Source organism: Mus caroli, chromosome 15 (assembly GCF_900094665.2).
Source record: "Mus caroli chromosome 15, CAROLI_EIJ_v1.1, whole genome shotgun sequence".
NCBI classification, from domain to species: domain Eukaryota; kingdom Metazoa; phylum Chordata; class Mammalia; order Rodentia; family Muridae; genus Mus; species Mus caroli.
Window position 1 is genome coordinate 91,779,794 of NC_034584.1, and position 18,293 is coordinate 91,798,086.

Below are 18,293 nucleotides of genomic sequence, written 5' to 3' on the forward strand. Positions count from 1 at the left end.
GGGGAATGTAACCGTGGCTGTGGTGGTAGGGGAATGTAACCGTGGCTGTGGTGGTGGGGGAATGTAAACAGCAAAGAAAATGCTCATGGAATCATGCATGTTTTTAGTCGTCCTGTTTAGCCATTCAATGTAATCCAAAATTGGCTGCTATTCCTATCTCCTTTTACAGATACAAAATACTGTGACTCAAACAGTGAGAAATGTTCTAATTGCAAAGTTTTATTATCACTAGCTACATGAAATAATATATTACCTTACTGAAATTATTTATCCTACAGGAGGCAGTGCAACACAGTAGTAAAGAATAGGACCCTGAACTCTGCAGGATGGAGTATGTGACTCCCAGCAGGTCTCCTAAGCTGTACCTCACTGTCCTTGTTGGTACACTATTGTGTATATTTTGTACACACTATCAGGTATTCTTGTAAGATGGCTGAAACAGTGGAATGAATAAATATTTATTATATTCAGTACTTAGAATAGATACATAGGAAGCATTGCAAGTACTGCTAGTAGGCATTCTTTTTTTCAATACACTAGATAGGAAAATGATCTTAGATGATCTTGTAAATAACTATACAGCAATGTTTACTTAGAACTAAGATCTTGTAATTTATTACTATGCACAAAGACACAAACAGAACAAATACTGGGCAGGCATCCTCTCTCCACCTAACTAACCACTGTGTAAAAGGACAAACTGACCAGTTTAGTTAGTCTTACCCATTTCAGGTCTCTTCACATCACTGGCTTTAGTGAAGACACAGAATCCTATAAAAGAAGACACAAAACATAAATATTACACAGTGAAGCATCTAGGTCAAGTATCATATAACAGGGACTTGCTCAGAAGTGACGTTTACGTCCTTAGTGGAGGAAAACGGTGAAGGCACTGACTTGTTGAGAAAAGGAGTAAAAAAATCAAATTGGCGAGAAGGACTTGCAAACACTGCTGCAAACTATACTGGACTCCACCGCAGCTCCAGGTGACCAGAGAATCACAAATCATCAAAGCAAGAATCAAGTCGCCTGAGCCAACCCCCAGGAGACGGAGCCATGTGTGTATAAATCACAGTTAGTCACTGCAGTGAAATCACAACTAGAAATTCTCCCCAATCGACCGCGATTTCTTCTACCTCATCCTAACTCGTTTTTCTAGGTAAGTGACAGACTTTGTGGCCCTAGACTTATCTTCCATAAACTTTATATAGCGGACAAACAAAACCCCACAAGTTTACTGAGTACAGATCAAGGAACACCTTCAGTCGCACAAAGCACTGCTCCACTCAGCACCATCCACCAAGCTGCTGGAAAATGGCTGGAATACAGCTCCCTTGTGTAGCATGCACAATGTCCTTTATTCAATCAATCCTTAGTGCCAAAGCAAGCAACCAAACCAAATTAAACCTCCTTAAACCAAGGCTTTATCTACATACAAGTTCCCAAGTTCCCCTCATATAGGATATAAGTTCCAAGGCTTCCAATATATGTCTGAAACTACAAGTTGTACTGATTATACACACAGATACACTTCAATAAAAGTGTAATTCATGAGTTAGAACAAGAGATTAATAGTAATAAAAACAGAATGTCTCAGGGTTTTACTGCAATGAACAGACACCAAGACTAAGGCAAGTCTTATAAAGCACAACATTTAATTGGGCCTGGCTTACAGGTTCAGAGGTTCAGTCCATTATCATCAAGGTGGGAACTCGGCAGCATCCAGGCAGGCATGGTGCAGGAGAAGCTGAGAGTTCTACAACTTCATCTGAAGGCTGCTGGCAGAATACTGGCTTCAAGCAGCTAGGGTGGGGGTTCTTATAGCCCAGATCCACAGTGACACACCTACTCCAACAAGGCCATACCAACTCCAACAGGGCCACACCTTCTAATAGTTCCACTTCCTGGGCCAAGCATATACAAACCATCACATTCCACTCTCTGGCCCCATAACCTTGATCAAGCATATGAATCTATGGGGGCCATAACTAAACACAGCATAATGCAAAATACATTTAGTCCAACGTCAAAAGCCCCCATAGTCTATAGAAGTCTCAACAATGTTAAAAGTCCAAAGTTCAGGGCCTCTTCTTAGATTCATCCACTCACTTCACTGTAATCCCCAAAGCAAGACAGGAAAACAGCTGGGCAAACTCCAAACTCTGCATCTCCATGTCTGGTGTCAAAGCAGTCTTCAGATCTCCAACTCCTTTTTCATCTTTGTTGACTGCAACAAACTTCTTTCTCCTAGGCTGGCTCCACTCCGTTAGCAGCTTTCCTCAGTAGAGAGTCCCACAGCTCCTCTCACAGTGCAGAGCCTCAGCTGTTCTTAATGACCCCTTCATGCCCTCAAAATCAGTACCACCTGTGTGACTCTTACATCTTATCCAGCCCAGCTGCGACAGGAAGCGCAACCTTGGCTATCTCTGGAACACAATTTCTTTGTGCTTTCAGAAAACACTTCTCAGGTTTTACCTCAGTGATGCTGGTCTCTTCTTAATCACCACTAATTTCTTAGTTCCAGCTAACCATCTAATTGTCCCAGTACTCCCTTCTATTCTGGACTCTAAGCCAGAGCCACATGGCTGAAGCTGCTGGGTTCTGCTGCTTGCATGACCTGGAACATGTCCCCCTTGTTCTATTACATTATCACTAGCTTTCTGTTTTCCAGCTCCTTCACTGCCTAAGTTTGGCTGTCCTGGATCTTGCTTTGTAGAGTGACCCTGAACTCAGAGATCTGCATGTCCATCTCCTGGGATTAAAAAGTGTGTACCACCATGCCTGAATTTTTCACTTACTTTTTTAAATCAAACTTGACTATTACTGAAATTGCAAAAAGTGAAATTGCAGATACTGAATTTCCCCAGAAGAGGGTTGGGAGTGGTTAAAACCCTAACTGCTTAGAACTACTTAATTAGCATAACTATATACATCCGCTTTTATCCACATAGTTTAAGGAGACTGAGCAGTTGATTATCAAATCCACAGCCATTCTGAATCTTCAAAGTATTCAAAAAAACTACATGACGTCAACAGGCGTTCTTAACGGTTACAATAATGAAGAGTATGTGAGAAGGTAGGCTGCTTGAGAGCGGAGTACCCAGGCTTGCCAGGAAGGATCCTGAAAAGGTTTAAGCCTTAGATTTAGGATCAAATACATCTCTAAGCTTCCACCTAGAATTTCTCCAGGCTATTTTTCCCCTTCTTCCTTAATGGGGTAGAATTTTTTTTTAACTTCCTTTTTCTTATTTTTTTATTTTTATGAGTACACTTTAGCTGTTTTCAGACAAACCAGAAGAGGGCGCCAGATCCCATTACAGATGGCTGTGAGCCACCATGTGGTTGCTGGGACTTGAACTCAGGACCTCTGGAAGAGCAGTCACTGCTCTTAACCACTGAGCCATCTCTCCAGCCCCCCCCCTTTTTTTTTACTTCTTTATTTTATGTGTAGAAGTGTTTCCCCCAAATGTTTGTCTATGCACCATGTGCATATGCCCAGTGCTTGTGGGGGTTAAAAGAGGGCTTCAGATCCCCTGTGAGCCACTATGTGAGTGAAAGGAGTTGAACTTAAGTCTTCTGGAAGAGCAGCCACAGCTCTTAACCACTGAGCCATTCCTCCTGCATTAAGGTAGAATTCTTTAGGGTTCAGATTAAGGCAGGGGAAAAAAATCCAATCAACTAAAGTCACTTTCTAATTGTGACTAGTCCATTCTGCATACCTTCTTAATAAGAAAAATGCCAATTTAAAAGTCTAGTATCCAAGGCCGGGCAATGGTGGCGCACACCTTTAATCCCAGCACTTGGGAGGCAAAGGCAGGTGGATTTCTGAGTTTGAGGCCAGCCTGGTCTACAAAGTGAGTTCCAGGACAGCCAGGGCTATACAGAGAAACCCTGTCTCAAAAAACCAAAATAAATAAATATATAGATAAATAAATAAATGTCTAGTATCCACAACTTGAGAGATAGGAAAATTCCAAGTTTGAGGCCACTTGGATTATACAGCAAGACATTCTCTCAGAAAGAAAAAAAATCTGGTCTCCAGTAGAATAATGCCAGTTAATTTCTTTTTCACTTTAGAGATGTAAAAGGAGAAAACAAGCTAGAAATTCAATAATTCCAAAAGTTCACTGGCATAAAATCACACAGATGGGGCAAAAGGAAGGACCCAAGAATCCCTCAGCAAGTGAGCACTCTAGCTTCTATCTTCTATATTCTGAATATTCTTTGATATTCATTCAAAGATTCACAAGGGCAACTGAAAAGTAACCTTTCCAACTAGCTTTGAGTAATCGATCCTGGCTCATATATGTAAATGATCAAAGCTCCATATTCATACCTTTCTACAAATACACCTTGCTTCTTTGGTGTGCTTCTAGTACCTTCTTTAGCAATGATGTTGGAAGAAGAGATTTAAGAAAACAACAAAATCAAGATTCTACATGAGTCCTTAATAAAGAGCGTTAGATGTCATCAAACTTAAGCACAGATGACAGGTTTTTTATTTCAAGAAAATCTGTCTTGCTGGGTGGTGGTAGAGTCACACAGTAGGTGGATCTCTCGTGAGTTTGAGGTCAGCCTGATCTATAGAGCAAATTTCAGGATAACCAAGGTTATATAGAGAAACCCTGTTTCAAAATACACACACACACACACACATATATATATATGGATAATTTTAATAATTCATCCCCAGTATTCATCATTCATTTAATTTCCAGAATGTTACTAAGCAGCTGCTTATTAATGTGAATCAAGTGAGCAGCTGAACACCTTTCAGTGAAAGGTAAATCTGAGGGAGACAGAAATTGACTGCAATAGAACAAAGTAGTAAATCATTTGTAAGTCTGTATACTTTGGAAGAGCTCATTACAAAAATTAATTTTTAGCGCACTAATGAAGCTACTAGAAAATATAGCCCTGTACAGTTTTACCTGTATCCAGAGCCAACATGTGCAAGTAAGCATGCGAATAACACAATGATACCTGTGATAGTCTACACTTCACCACCATCTGTCACCTTTGATACAGTCTAAACTTCGCCATCATCTATCACCTATGACACAGTCTACACTTGGCCATCATCTGTCACCTATGATACACTTTGCCATCATCTGTTCAGGTCCGCACCATAGTATTTTTATGTGGACTCTCTCCCCCAGTTAAATTAGAACCTTAAGCGCCTTACTATTCTAACCTTTAAACAGTACTTAACTTCTTACACACATACACTAAGTGTGGGGTCCTGGGATATAAATACAAGAAAGCTCTGGCCTTTGCCCTTTAGTAGTTTTCAGGCTAGGCGAGGAAGCCAGATCCAGTCACACAGACAGCAAAACTAGTATGACGGGTAGGAGAAAGAGAAGACAGTGGAAGAAGAAAATTACATCACCTTAGCCACAAGTGGCAGAACCTGTTTGAAAACTCATCCACTCCCTCTCCAGACCTAATTCATCAGATGAGTGATAGGCTAACCACGTTTGCCGTTTGGATAATTGACTGAAATCAGGGAATGAAGCTCTTTAAAGGGGGGGGGGGGCAGGTAGTCTAACTGGAAGGTTCAGGTCACTATTACAGGTGTCACTGTAACCTCAAGGGCAGTAATCCACATTTCAGCAAAAGTCGTGAATACAAATCATCTTTATGAAGAATACTTATACATGTTTTACTTCATCCAGAATGTCCTATTACATCGAAAAACCCTACAACAAATGGTTGATAGGGCATAAAAGGACTATACAAAATTTTGCAAGAATCACCATCACTCCAAATACAATTAAGTATGCCACGTGAACTAAGTAATTTTAACAAGTGTGCCTTAAAAGTGATAAAGGAGCAAGTTATTGCCAACAAGATAACAGAAAAACTGTAGAGGTACTGATAAAACAGAAATCACCAAGCTCAAGACAAGGGGAAGCCAGCACATATCCAGAAAGATCACGTTAGGGTATACGAAGAAAAGGTTCAAGGGAATTCATTACCAAGAGGCGATGAGCCAGGTAAGGAGACGGCGGCAGTTAAGGGGGTTTTCATAACCTGTGCAGAAGGGTCCAGATGTTTCTCTCTGGTGGTGGCTCTAGCAATATCACATCCCAGGGAAATATCACAGGGTAAAAAGAGTTGGAGAACTGTTTTACGTGAGACCCGGTAGGCGAGGAGTAGCATTCAGGTTTCAAGGAAGAAGAGAGGCGAAGCAGGTGGGAGCGACAGCTCAACTTCCTCGTAGAGAACAGCTCTTCCTCCCGGGGACCCTGCTCTGGCGGGAAACTCCCGCGATCCCAGCCGGCCTTCTCTCTTTGGAAAAGTAGAGTGGGGTGCAGAGGAGGCCGTGCCGTGACCGCGGGGAGATGGCCTCTCCGTGGGTCGGGAGACCGGAGGGCTGAAAGGGCGGCCTCAGTGAGCCCAACTACCAGACCCGGGCCAGGCAGCCGCCACCGGGCAGCAGGGGGGAATGGAGGTGGTCCCAAGGGGCGGGGCGGAAGACAGGGCACGGTCCCCACCGCCGTCCTCCCTTCCGCTCGGCCCCGCCGAGGCCCGCGGGCCCAGCCTGACACAGCCTCCCGGCCCGGTCTCCCTCCATCCTCACCCCTCCCCCAGTTTCCCGCCGCCACTCACCGAACCGGAACCGGCTGCTAGGCAAAGGGGTTTCCGGCCGGGCGCGGACCGCAAAGCCCGGGAACCTGCGGGAACCGGAACCTTCTTTACTCTACCGGAAGACCGTTTGGCGGGCGCGGAGGAGGGAAGGGGGTGGGACAAGAGGTCAAAGAGCGAGCTACAGGCTCGCGGGACGCCTGCGCGAGGTGGCGAGGCCCGAGACGCGGAGGGAGCGTTTGACTCGCATTTCCATCTCCCTGTCACCCTGTCAGACTGGGGCTTTTTCTCTTCGTCGCACTTGGAGTACTGTTAGTGCGCCCGCCGTCCTTTGGTTTTCTCTGTCCCTCGGCTCCTTGACCCGCTGTCATCTGGTTCCGTTGACCTTTTTTGGCTTACGCGCAGGTTTCCATGGCAGCTGTTCGCTGGGGCCATAGATGTTTGGAAACCTGCGCCTTCCCCGACAAATCCTCATTTTGAGTTCTAAAATGATTTCTACCTCTACCTTCTGAAAATTAGTGCGCATCTTGTCACGCTTGACTGATCACAAGAAGTGGGGCTAGGGGGAAGAGCAGAGACTAAGAAACTTTGGGAACACCTTAGCTTAGACTCGTAACAACACGCCTAGCCTTATATAACTGGAATGATTTTAAACAGTGATCTCTAGTGGGGTTCACCAGAGGTCTTAAACATGTAATCGATGCCAGACTTTTAAAGACAGAATAATGGAGGGGAAAAAATTAGCTTATTCATTCAAATTACTTACCGAGCTTCTTAATTTAATAACGCCTCTGGCTCAGACCCTATTTGGAAAGAGGCTTCAGAATAGTATTCTAGACCCAGGTGACTGCCTGTCTGAGTTCACTCTTGAAGAAAGAAAAGCCTCTGCCTGCCAGCCTCATCCATTCTCTAAGCATAAGGAGATAAACTTGTTTCTTCAGGGGATCCTGACTTGTTATGTATATAAACGATTATATCACCTTATATGCTGATATTTTTATATGGCCAAGTCCTAAAACCCAGTGGTATTAAGTATACCTAGGCCATGTTGACCTTTGACACTTTAAATATTCTATGGATCTATTTATTTGGATTAAACTTTCTTTACTTCTAGGAAGTAGCCATGCGTAGAGAGGAGTTTCAGCTGAGATTTTTCATGTGCGTGTTTGAGTCTCGCCAAGTAGTCAGGACGACTCAGAGCACAGGTACCATTGATTATGCTATGGTGACAAGGGACGAGTTCTCTCAGAGCTATACAGGATGAGAGCTTCTGGCAGAATTATAAACTTAAGGGGTCGGCGGGCTTGTTTTCTATTCCTAGTTGGAAAAGTATTTTGTCATCGTGTTGGGGTGTTTTCTTTGTACAAGTATAAGGGAGATGCTATCCTCATCCCAGGCAAAGGAGGAAGACTTGGGAGCTGAGAACAAGGAACCTGGAGCATGGGAAGGGAGTTGGTTTCTATTTAATGTATAGATTATTCTAACCTCTCTGGGCTGACTTGTAGTAGGAGGTCCTTGTTGATACTCAGTGGGCACCCCCAAAACATGTAAGTCAGGACTTAAAGAGAACTTCCGCTCTTTTCTAACCAGCAGTGACGTGTTCTGCTTTGCCTCTGTTATCACTAAAGGAATAGAATCGAGCAATCGTCTATTCTCTTAATCTTCTTTGCCGCGTTTAAGCCAAGTGTTTATTCAAAAGAAGTTCTGAATAGCTAAGCCTCTTAGGGAAAGTAGAAAAGAAAGGAGCACGCCCTCCCTGGTCCCCACCCTGATGGTGACCCACAGTTATCGCTTCCCAGCGGGGGAAGCTTCAACCTCCAACATGACCATACCGAAGTCAGAGGGAGACGACCAGTGGAAACTAGACAGTATGGATGATGATCCAAACACCGTGGGACCTGTATCTATTCTTAACACTGGTGAGGCCTGTGAGTAAACAATGGGGATTGGTGGGGAAAGGCTCGGTGAAGAGCAAAAGGTTTGTTCACAGCATGATGGTCAAGGTGACAAAATACCCAATGCGGGGTAATGTAGAGAATGAATTTTATTTACGGTTTAGGGAACTTAGGAAGCTGGAAGCCCAAGAATAGGCAGCTCCTTTTGTTTGGCTTCTGCTTAGGATTCCCTTGGTTGAGCCACATGACAGCAAGAACATAAGAAGAAGGAGGGATCACACAGTAAGCCAGATGGGGGTCAGGGCGGGGCGCAGCCTGTCTGTCTCATAACAGCCTTCTTTAACAGGAGCTGACTGGGACCCACAGTATCTCATTAGCTCCTGCCCAGGCCATTCCCTCCCAGCAGAGCCCATGATGCCCCGGATGCCATGATCTCAACACAGGAAACTTTGAGAGATGCGCTCACATGGCTTCCAAGCCATAGCCACGCTAAGTCACTTGCCTCCCTCATTACTCTAAGCTATGTAGTTCGACTTCCGTATTGTTAGTAAACCTTATAAAGAAAAACATGAAACTCCCACCAATGGATTAAATTAAGGTATTATTATTATGTTACAAAATTATTCCAAGTTGGGTGGTGGTGGCGCACGCCTTTAATCCCAGCACTCAGTAGGCAGAAGCAGGCAAATTTCTGAGTTCCAGGCCAGCCTCATCTACAAAGTGAGTTCCAGGACAGCCAAGGCTACACAGAGAAACAGAGAAACTCTGTCTCGAAAAACAAAAACAAAACAAAACAAAAAAATTATTCCAAAGACTATAAAATTTACCCTGGGAAAAATTTAATAACAGGTTTATCTTGTATAATTTAATAAAGGTTCAACTCACCAATACTTTATATTAAATTTTAGGAACACATCTATATGTTCCTTCTCAACTTAAAGGCATCTATATTGGAGCCAGTTCACTGACGATACTTCCTTCGTTTTTACTGTGTGCCAGTGACATTAGAAATAATACATTATAAAGTATGCTGTGCTCTCACCGAGTAGCTTACGGGAAGAAAGGTTCATTTCTACTCCCAGTTTCAGATGGTTCCGGCCATTCTGCTGGGGGCGGGGGCAGGGTTGAAGAAGAGCTGCATCCTGGAGCTTGACAGGGAAGCCTGCGCTTCTGAACTCTCTCTGGCTCTCCTCCCTCATTCCACTCTGGATTCCAGCCTGTTAGACAGTGCCAGCAACACACAGGACCAGCGTCCCCTTCTTAGTCAACACTCTGCAGGTTCCCTCACAGACAAGTCCGGAGGTTTTACCAATCAAATCAATCTGCCAGCCAAGAGCTTTTGTTTGTTTGTTTTTGGTTTGTTTTTGTTTTTTGTTTGTTTTGTTTTGTTTTTCAAGACAGGGTTTCTCTGTGTAGCCCTGGCTGTCCTGAAACTCACTCTGTAGACCAGGCTGGTCTCAAACTCAGAAATCTGCCTGCCTCTGCCTCCCCAGTGTTGGGACTAAAGGCGTGCGCCACCACACCCAACTCAGCCAAGAGCTTTTAAATTGTATTTTAAAGTCAGAATACAAAATAATGCATTCCATCATGACATTTGTGCTAATCAAGACTGACTCCTGCTGTTTATGTATATATGTATGTGTAAGTTTGTAGACAAATGTACATATAACATGATTATGTTAATAGTTAAAATTCAGAAATGTCTTAGCTCAACTTCCATGTATTTCCAGAAGGAATTCAGGGCTAATTAACTTTTCCTTGGGAAGTTAAAAATTGGGGTCTAGAGAGATGGCTCATCAGTTAAGAGCACTGGCTGCTTTTCCAAAGGATCCTGGTTGGATACCCAGCATCCACAGTCCACATGGTAGCTCACAACAGCCTGTAACTGCAGTCATCTAGCGATCTGGCGCCCTCTTCTGGCCTCCACATGCAGTGCATACACATGGTGCACACATACATGAAGGCAAAACACCCATACACATAAAAGTAAAATACAATTTTAAATAGAAGCTAACAATTGCATTAACTATTCCTGGCTCTATGCAATAGATGACAATATTTATCCATACCTTTTGAGAACACGCTATCTGAACTCATTGTGTTAGACTCAATAAGAGATGAGAAAATGGTTTCCCTATTCCTTGGGAGCGGACTAGATGTTTTCCCTGTTCCTCAGGAGCAATATAGAAAATTGCATATAAGCTGAGAGATTGGTGATGCTGTTTCTCCATGTGGAATTTCTAGAGATCCCATAGAGATGTGGGGATAAGCGGTGCCATGTGAGGTCTGGGGCTCTCAGGATAGGTCTGGCCATTGTCCCACATGATCTCAAACCTCATGCTGTTTTCTTAGTAACCAAACTAATGGGAAAGTGGTTTATACTCAAGAACATCAACTTATTCAAGTACTTGGGGCACCCATTTGGCAACTGTGGGTGCTCCTTTAATCTGGTACAGAGCTAGCAGTTGACACCAGCCGGCAGCCTGATCTACCATCGAGTGTATTCAGTTTGTCTCCTAGTCGCCCTTGTCTTTGCCACTCTCCCTTCTCATTGCTCTATACCTTATACTCACCTCAGGCTCCCTTTGCCCTGATGACTAATGGACCCACTTCTGTGGTCTGCACTCTCCCCTATCCCAGGGACAGAATCATGACATTCAGCTCCTTCATCTGAACCTCAAGGCCTCAAGGGAGAGCCACTCCTAATCTTCCCAGCTTCCCTCCGAGAGAAAGGAAATCAAGTTCCTTCCAGCCTCAGCGGGGCTGCCGTGCCTTCTTTCACAATTGCTGCCACCATCCATTTTATTCTTTTGTCTGTCTTTTCTTTCTTTCTTTCTTTCTTTCTTTCTTTCTTTCTTTCTTTCTTTCTTTCTTCTTTTCTTTCTTTCTCTTCCTACCAAGAAAGTTTGTTGACATTTACAATCATAACAGTAGCAAAAGTACAGATATGAAGTAACAGCAAAAATAATTTTATGGTTGGGTGTCAGCCCCACGCGGGGAGCTCTATTAAAGGGTCGCCCAGGACTCAGCATTGGAAATAGAAGTAAATAAAACATGCACCCCCTTCATGAAGTCTGTAGTCTGTGACAAAGCAGACATCAGACAAGCTTAGAAAGTGAGAACAGTGGGAGTCCAGGCAAAGAGAGCAAAGCCCAAATAGCATGTCAGCCAGGGTACTGAACTCCGGAAGGTTAAAGGGCTGACTGCATTAGCCAGGCGGTGGGAAAATAAGGTTAAATTCTGGTTTTCCTTCCCAGCCCTGCGCCCAGACTGGCGACTCTAAGACTCATTATTTATCGTTAAATGCCTAGGCCACCAGCTTTGGCTCATTCCCCGAGTAGCTAGAAACTTATCTAAGCCATTCGCACTATTCTGTCTCCCGCTTGGTAGTTACCTCTCTTAAGTCCTGGGCCTGCTTCGTTCTTCTTGTCTCCTCAGCAGCTCCCTGAGTACACTCACCCACTCATTTACAGCTGTAGTCTCCTCTCTGCGCTTGACGCTGAGCCTTTTATAGTCTCATCACTTCCCAGAATCCTCTCTCTTCCTGCCAGTGCTCCGCCCACCTATTTCCTGCCTCAGCTCATTGGCCATTGGCCTTTTTATTGACAAGTGATTCTTTTTTTTTTTTTTAAAGATTTATTTATATGTAAGTACACTGTAGCTGTCTTCAGACACACCAGAAGAAGGAGTCAGATCTCGTTGCGGATGGTTGTGAGCCACCATGTGGTTGCTGGGATTTGAACTCTGGACCTTCGGAAGAGCAGTCGGGTGCTCTTACCCACTGAGCCATCTCACCAACCCTAACCCTAACCCTAACCCTAACCCTAACCCTAACCCTAACCCTAACCCTAACCCTAACCCTAACCCTAACCCTAACCCTGATTCTTATAAGAGATTCTACAAGACAGAGCAGAGAGAATCGTTTTCCAGAAAGAACAGGTGGCTCTGATCTGGGAATATATTGACTCATTGGAAAGGTAGTGTGATGCTCAGACCTGAGTGCTGGGGAGACTGCCCGAAGGAATTCTAAGAACAAGACCATGCAGTACCTTCTAACTTCTGTAAATACTTCTTAACCACAGGAAATCAACAGTGACAGGATCACATTAAAAACAAGAACAAACCCTCAAACATGTAACTACGGATTCCTTTCCCTCACAGATCCAGGGTTAGCGCGGTGTTGTTTGTTTATGATAGATATTGATATTAAATGCAGGAGCATGTGCATGTGCATGCTGTGGAAGCCTACCATTGACGTACATCCCCAGCCCTCATATTTGCTTGCTTCTTAAAATGCTCTTTCAATCTCTTGGGTAAAAGGTAGGTTAGAATAGTGGGGTTTTTTTCTTTTTTAAGATTTATTTTATTTATGTATGTGAGTTCCCTGTAGCTGTACAGATGGTTGTGAGCCTTCTTGTGGTTGTTGGGAATTGAATTTTTAGGACCTCTGCTTGCTCTGGTGAACTCCCCTCGCTCAGTCCCTGCTCCCTCCGGCCCAGAGATTTATTATTATATATAAGTACACTGTAGCTGTCTTCAGACGCACCAGAAGAGAGCATCAGATCTCATTATGGGTAGTTATGAGCCACCATGTGGTTGTGAGATTTGAACTCAGGACCTCTGGAAGAGCAGTCAGTGCTCTTACCCACTGAGCCATCTCACCAGCCCCAAACAGTGTTTTTCAACCTGTGGATAGCATCCCCTTTGGGGCGGGGGAAGTGGGGGTTAGTATCAAAGGGCCTTTCACAGGTGCTGCATATCAGATATTTACATTATGATTCATAACAGTAGCAAAAGTATAGTTGTGAAGTAGCAGCAAAAATAATGTTGGGGTCAGCACAACATGAGGAACTGTATTAAGGGCATTAGGAAAGTTGAGAAGCACTGGTTTAGAGGGAAGCAAAAGTAGGGTCATGTCTCAGGTGGCTGCCACTGCCTGGCTCTGCTCTTTGCACACAGGGTATCAAGGAACAGTGATGTCTTCAAATAATATAAGGCAACCCAGGGCTATGAACACAAAAATGTGCACCAATCCTGCCTCACAACCCCACTGCTGCCTCTGTATTTCTGAGGGGAAAACAGTCAGAGGCACTCATCCTAGAGCCTGCTAGTCCTTGTTCCAAGCTCAGTTGCATACGGAGGAGCTGTACTGCAGTCCCCGGGCAAACAGAGCATGTGTTTGCTTCACACTCAGGAGAGGAGCAGCCACAGCTGCTGTTTTCTCTACCTCTTTGCCCATCCGTGTACACAGCCTTGCCCTGTGCAATGATGACGCTTGTGTGTGGACGTGTGTTTCTGAAATACAGAAATCCAACCACCCACAGAAGTGGGTCACATAGGCCTCTCTTCCTGCCCTTAAGTCCTGCTCCCCAAGCTTTTGTTAAGAATGGCAGGTAACATGCCAAAATTAGCCAGGGTGCTGCTAAATATCCCACAGCGCACAAGAGTCCTCACAACAGTCACGGACCTGCAAATGTCAGCCTCGCCTGTCAACCTCGGCTGTCGCTCCCTGCTTTCCTACAGTATTGAGTTGTTGTGAGCAGTCACTCGAGGTGACATTTCTTCATACATTCTTCAAACTTGATGCAGTTCTTTTGGAAGGTGTGAGTGACACTGTCGCTCCTTCCTGTGTGAGAGAATGCCACCACAGCTCTCTCACTCACCCACATGACAATTCTCACCAGAAGAGAAACGCCAAGGAACAGGAGAGTGCGGTTTTCAATGTTAAATCATAACAGCTGGTCCCAGCTTATACATGTGCACTCTTTTTTCTTTTGTTTGTTTTGGTTTTTTTGAGACAGGGTTTCTCTGTGTAGCCCTGGCTGTCCTGGAACTCACTCTGTAGACCAGGCTGGCCTCGAACTCAGAAATCCGCCTGCCTCTGCCTCCCGAGTGCTGGGATTAAAGGCGTGCGCCACCACCGCAAGGCTCTAGTCTTTATTCTTAAGATGGTGCCTCTGTAAATAACAAGCAACCTTCGTCGTAAAAGAATACATAGTATTTTTCCTATAGCTTAATTCTTGCAGCATCTCAATTTCCTTCTGGATAACTGACTTCCCCAGTGGGATAGTGATCGTTGTGTGATGCACTGTGTGACACCTGGTATATAATCCAAGCACACCGTGACATCTCTTTTGTTTTGTTTTGTCAAGACAGGGTCTCTCTATATAGTCCTGGCCATCTTACAACTCACCATGTATATCAGGATGGCCTTGAACTCGTAGCGATCCACCTGCCTCTGCTTCCCAAATGCTCTGGTGAAAGGTATACACTTGCCTAGCCTTGGGTTTCTTCAGCATACAAACCGTGTGGTTTATTTGTGGTCTCATAAAGTCTCACACAACTTTCTTACAAGTTTGTAGGCTTGTTTGCCACAGCCAAGGCAGGCATCACTGAGCATGCTCTCGTGGTCCCCTCCGTGCTGCCTTCTTTTGTCCTTCTCATTATTCTGACCTTTCAAGAAGAGTCCAGTGTCTGCTGTTAAAAGCTCCATCTTGTGACCATGGGCATGAGTTTACACTCCTCAGAGGGCACTGCAGAGGCATCACCATTGATCTGGCTTCCCCCGTGGCCTCTTTTTCATGTTGGCACGACCCCTTTAGTATTTATTTGTTTGTTTGTTTGTTTATTTGTTTAATCGATCTTTGGACTTCCTATTATATTAGGGAAAAAAATTGATTACTTGTTTAAGCTGCAAGAAACACAAAACCAAAAGCCAAGATAGCTGAATGCAGGATAGAGCTTCCTCCAGGACAAAAGCTTTTGGGCAGCTTTGTGGGCCAGGCTCTGGTCCCGCAGACCCAATTGCCCACTTAAGTATAAATCCTCCCCCGTGCCTAGGGACTTCACTGGTAAGCAGCTGACCTAGGTAGCCACTGACTGTAACGCAGCTTATTTGTTGCAGGATATTTGATCACATTGTGAACCCTGCGATTGTGATATTTACTGAAAAATCCAGTTTCTAGTGGTGTGGCTAAGCTCTTAGCACACACCTTTAATCCCTCTGGCTGGAATATAGACACGACCTTAGTACACACCTTTAATCCCAAACGACAAGCATAAAGTTGGTTTGTAGAAGGAAGCACCTATATTTGGAAGTGATGTCTTAATTGAGTGGCAGACAAAGTGATGAATCAGAGAAAGACTTGACAGAACAGGTTATGCCCAACTCTTACGAGAAGAGAGAGGAAAGGGACCAAGGCAGGGCAGAGAGAGGAGGCAGTTTTATTGGTAGAGTTTCACAGACTAGTGCAGAAGAGAGGAGAAGCAGTTTTAGAGAGTTGTACAGAGACAGGTTGCAGAGAGAGAACAAAGTAGACACAGGTGAAGACAAGAAGAAGCCAGGGAACGAGAAGGAGCCAGAAAATTAGAACCGATTGCCAAATCAAGCGTGAGGCCAAGCAGAGCAATTCAGGAGAGGCGGAGAGGTTGTCAGTTTGGAGAGCAGTGTGAGCCAGAACAGCTGAGTTGAACCAGCCAGCCAGAGTCCAGAAAGAACAAGAAGAATGAGCTTATTCAGCAATAAACCTCAGAGGCTGAAAACAGCGGGGCCTGGACTAGATTGTGTGGAGGCTGGAAGTTTCCAGGACTAGGCCCCAGTTAGCCGACTGAAACAGTGATCCTCGGAGATGTCAATGACTTCAGGTGAATAAAAGAACATACACCACCCCATTTACTACTGAGTCAAAAATGGGAGAGCATCCAAAGAAATGATGCTCTCCCCACTGCCTTCCGGGCTGCAGCTTCTCTGCGGAAGACCTCCCCACCAAGCTCTTCCTGCGTCTGACCCCAGCATTACTCATGCCCACCACTGCCCTGCTGGTCTTTGGACAAGTACACTCACACACAGGTGGCCTGTATAGACCAAGATGCCAAGTTTTGCCATTGTGAGCACAGCCAGTGTGTGGAGTGTTACTACTGCCTACGGCTCACCTCCCCTTTAAGAAAGTATTTTTAATTTCTGCACCAGAAACAAGAGCTCCCATTTATATGCCGGTATAAGAACCAAAAAAAACCTAGGCTCCTGTTGAAGAAAAATGGGAATTCTGGACCTACGAAGATTGCCTTAATCTCAACAAGTCAAGATTTAACATTCCAGAATCAATTTCACAGAACTTGAATTTTCTAAGGGTAGATCTTAGTTAGGGTTACCGTTGCTGTGGGAAACTCCGCAGTCAAAGCCACTTGAGGAGGAAAGGATTTATTTCATCTTACATTTGGCAAGCACAGTCCATCATGAGAGGAAGTCAGGGCAAGAACTCAGGCAGGAATTGAAGCAGAAACTGGAGGAGTGCTGCCTTCTGGCTTGCTTTCCATAGCTTGCCTTCTTGTACCATACAGAACTACCTGTCAGGCTTGGCACCATCCATACTGGGACTGGCCCTCGCCACATCAATCACTAAATAAGAATTATTTCTCGAATGCGGTATCTTCTTCTCAGATGACCCTGGTTTGTGAGGGATCTTTATCTCACTTCATTTTTAAGACCCGGTTTCTATGTAGCTGTGGATGTCATGGAACCCACTCTCAACCTCACAGAAATCCCCCTGCCTCTGCCTCCCAAGTGCCGGGATTAAAGGCTTGCGCCACCACCACTGCCCATCGATGACTCTTGACTGTGAACAGATGACAAAAGCTAGCTCGTTCAACATTGTCTCAAATGGGAAGGTCACTGGGTGCAAGGAGCATCGCATGCTAAGATGACACCAGTTGTGTAGGCTTCTTTCCATGTTTAGTGGAGATGATCCTTTATATAAACAAAATCACGCATTGCACTGTATTTTGATCAATGGCACAGCAAACATACAATGGCCATCGAAGGCTATCATGACGAAACAACCCCATCGTCTAATGTTTCTGTGGATGGATCACATTGCACGTTTTCATTTACCTATCCACACCACCGGGCAGAACGCCAGCCAGGTAAGTTAGTTGGAGTACTTGAGCTTCTTTACATGCGCGTGCGCGCTCTGACCTCCAGTTACCAGAGAATTCTCTAAGCATCTTACACTTAGTCTCTCAGAATGTCTTCTCTTGATTTTTTTTTTTTAACTCTGTTGTCTACTTGTACATGATACCCCAGTAGCTAGGTGAATCCAGAAGAACTCTGAGAAGCTTAACAGGGCCTTCTGAATGTCTTCCTGCACACTGAGGATCAACATAAAGAACAGCCTTGGGGCGAGGGGGAGATGAAATGACTCCGAGAATAAAGCACTTGCCATGGATATATGAGCCAGAGTTCAGATGCCCAGCAAACACGGAAAGCTGAGTGTAGCCCCAGAGTTTGATAGGAGGAGACTGGATACCTAAGGCAAGCTGGCTAGCAAGATGGGCTGAATTAGCAAACTGGGTACAGTGAAAGACCCTTCCTCAATAAATAAAGTGGAAAGGAACTGAGGAAGATGTCTGATGTCAACCTCTGGCCTCTACATGAACATGCACACATGACTACCTGCATGTGAACATCCATCCGTCCTATATGCATACACATGTGAAAAACAAAAAGAATAGGCCTTTAATTTCTGATTTCTGGGGCATGGCACAAAGTACGCTATCAGTCATTTGCCCATTTTTTGTACAGGTCATCTTCCCCTGGATGCTAAAGACAGGAAGACCACACTGACTGGCATTGGGAGGTAGAGACTATATCCTCATGACCCAGAGCATCTCCCTGACCCCCCTTTCTCCCCGCTAGGGCCCACCACCCTAATGCCTAAATTAGAATTTTCATTTTCAGAAGCTGAAGAAATCTGAAGTATATTCTGGCCCAAACCTAGTCTTTGAGAAGTACCATGCCTAGTTCTTGTACTT

The 18,293-nt window shown here is 44.6% G+C and overlaps 2 protein-coding genes across 6 annotated transcripts in view; one reads left to right on the forward strand and one right to left on the reverse strand.

Moving 5' to 3' along the window:
- The window catches only part of Senp1 (SUMO specific peptidase 1), a 56,239-nt gene extending 49,327 nt beyond the window's left edge, over nucleotides 1-6,912 (reverse strand). For 3 of the 5 annotated variants that reach the window (XM_021183838.2, XM_029469610.1, XM_029469611.1), the window contains exons 1-2: nucleotides 6,613-6,912; nucleotides 724-771 (exon numbers count right to left, since the gene is read on the reverse strand). In XM_021183838.2, the coding sequence (XP_021039497.1) occupies nucleotides 724-727 (4 nt within the window). In that variant the 5' untranslated portion in view covers nucleotides 728-771; nucleotides 6,613-6,912. Of the gene's footprint in view, nucleotides 1-723; nucleotides 772-5,978; nucleotides 6,587-6,612 lie in introns of those variants that run through there. The other 2 variants (XM_021183837.2, XM_021183836.2) reach the window with 1 other exon arrangement.
- Nucleotides 6,913-7,702: 790 nt separating this feature from the next.
- Nucleotides 7,703-18,293, forward strand: part of Pfkm (phosphofructokinase, muscle) — a 38,974-nt gene continuing 28,383 nt past the window's right edge. The window contains exons 1-2 of the mRNA XM_029469609.1: nucleotides 7,703-7,793; nucleotides 8,388-8,507. Of these exons, the coding sequence (XP_029325469.1) occupies nucleotides 7,712-7,793; nucleotides 8,388-8,507 (202 nt within the window). The 5' untranslated portion in view covers nucleotides 7,703-7,711. The remainder of the gene's footprint in view (nucleotides 7,794-8,387; nucleotides 8,508-18,293) is intronic.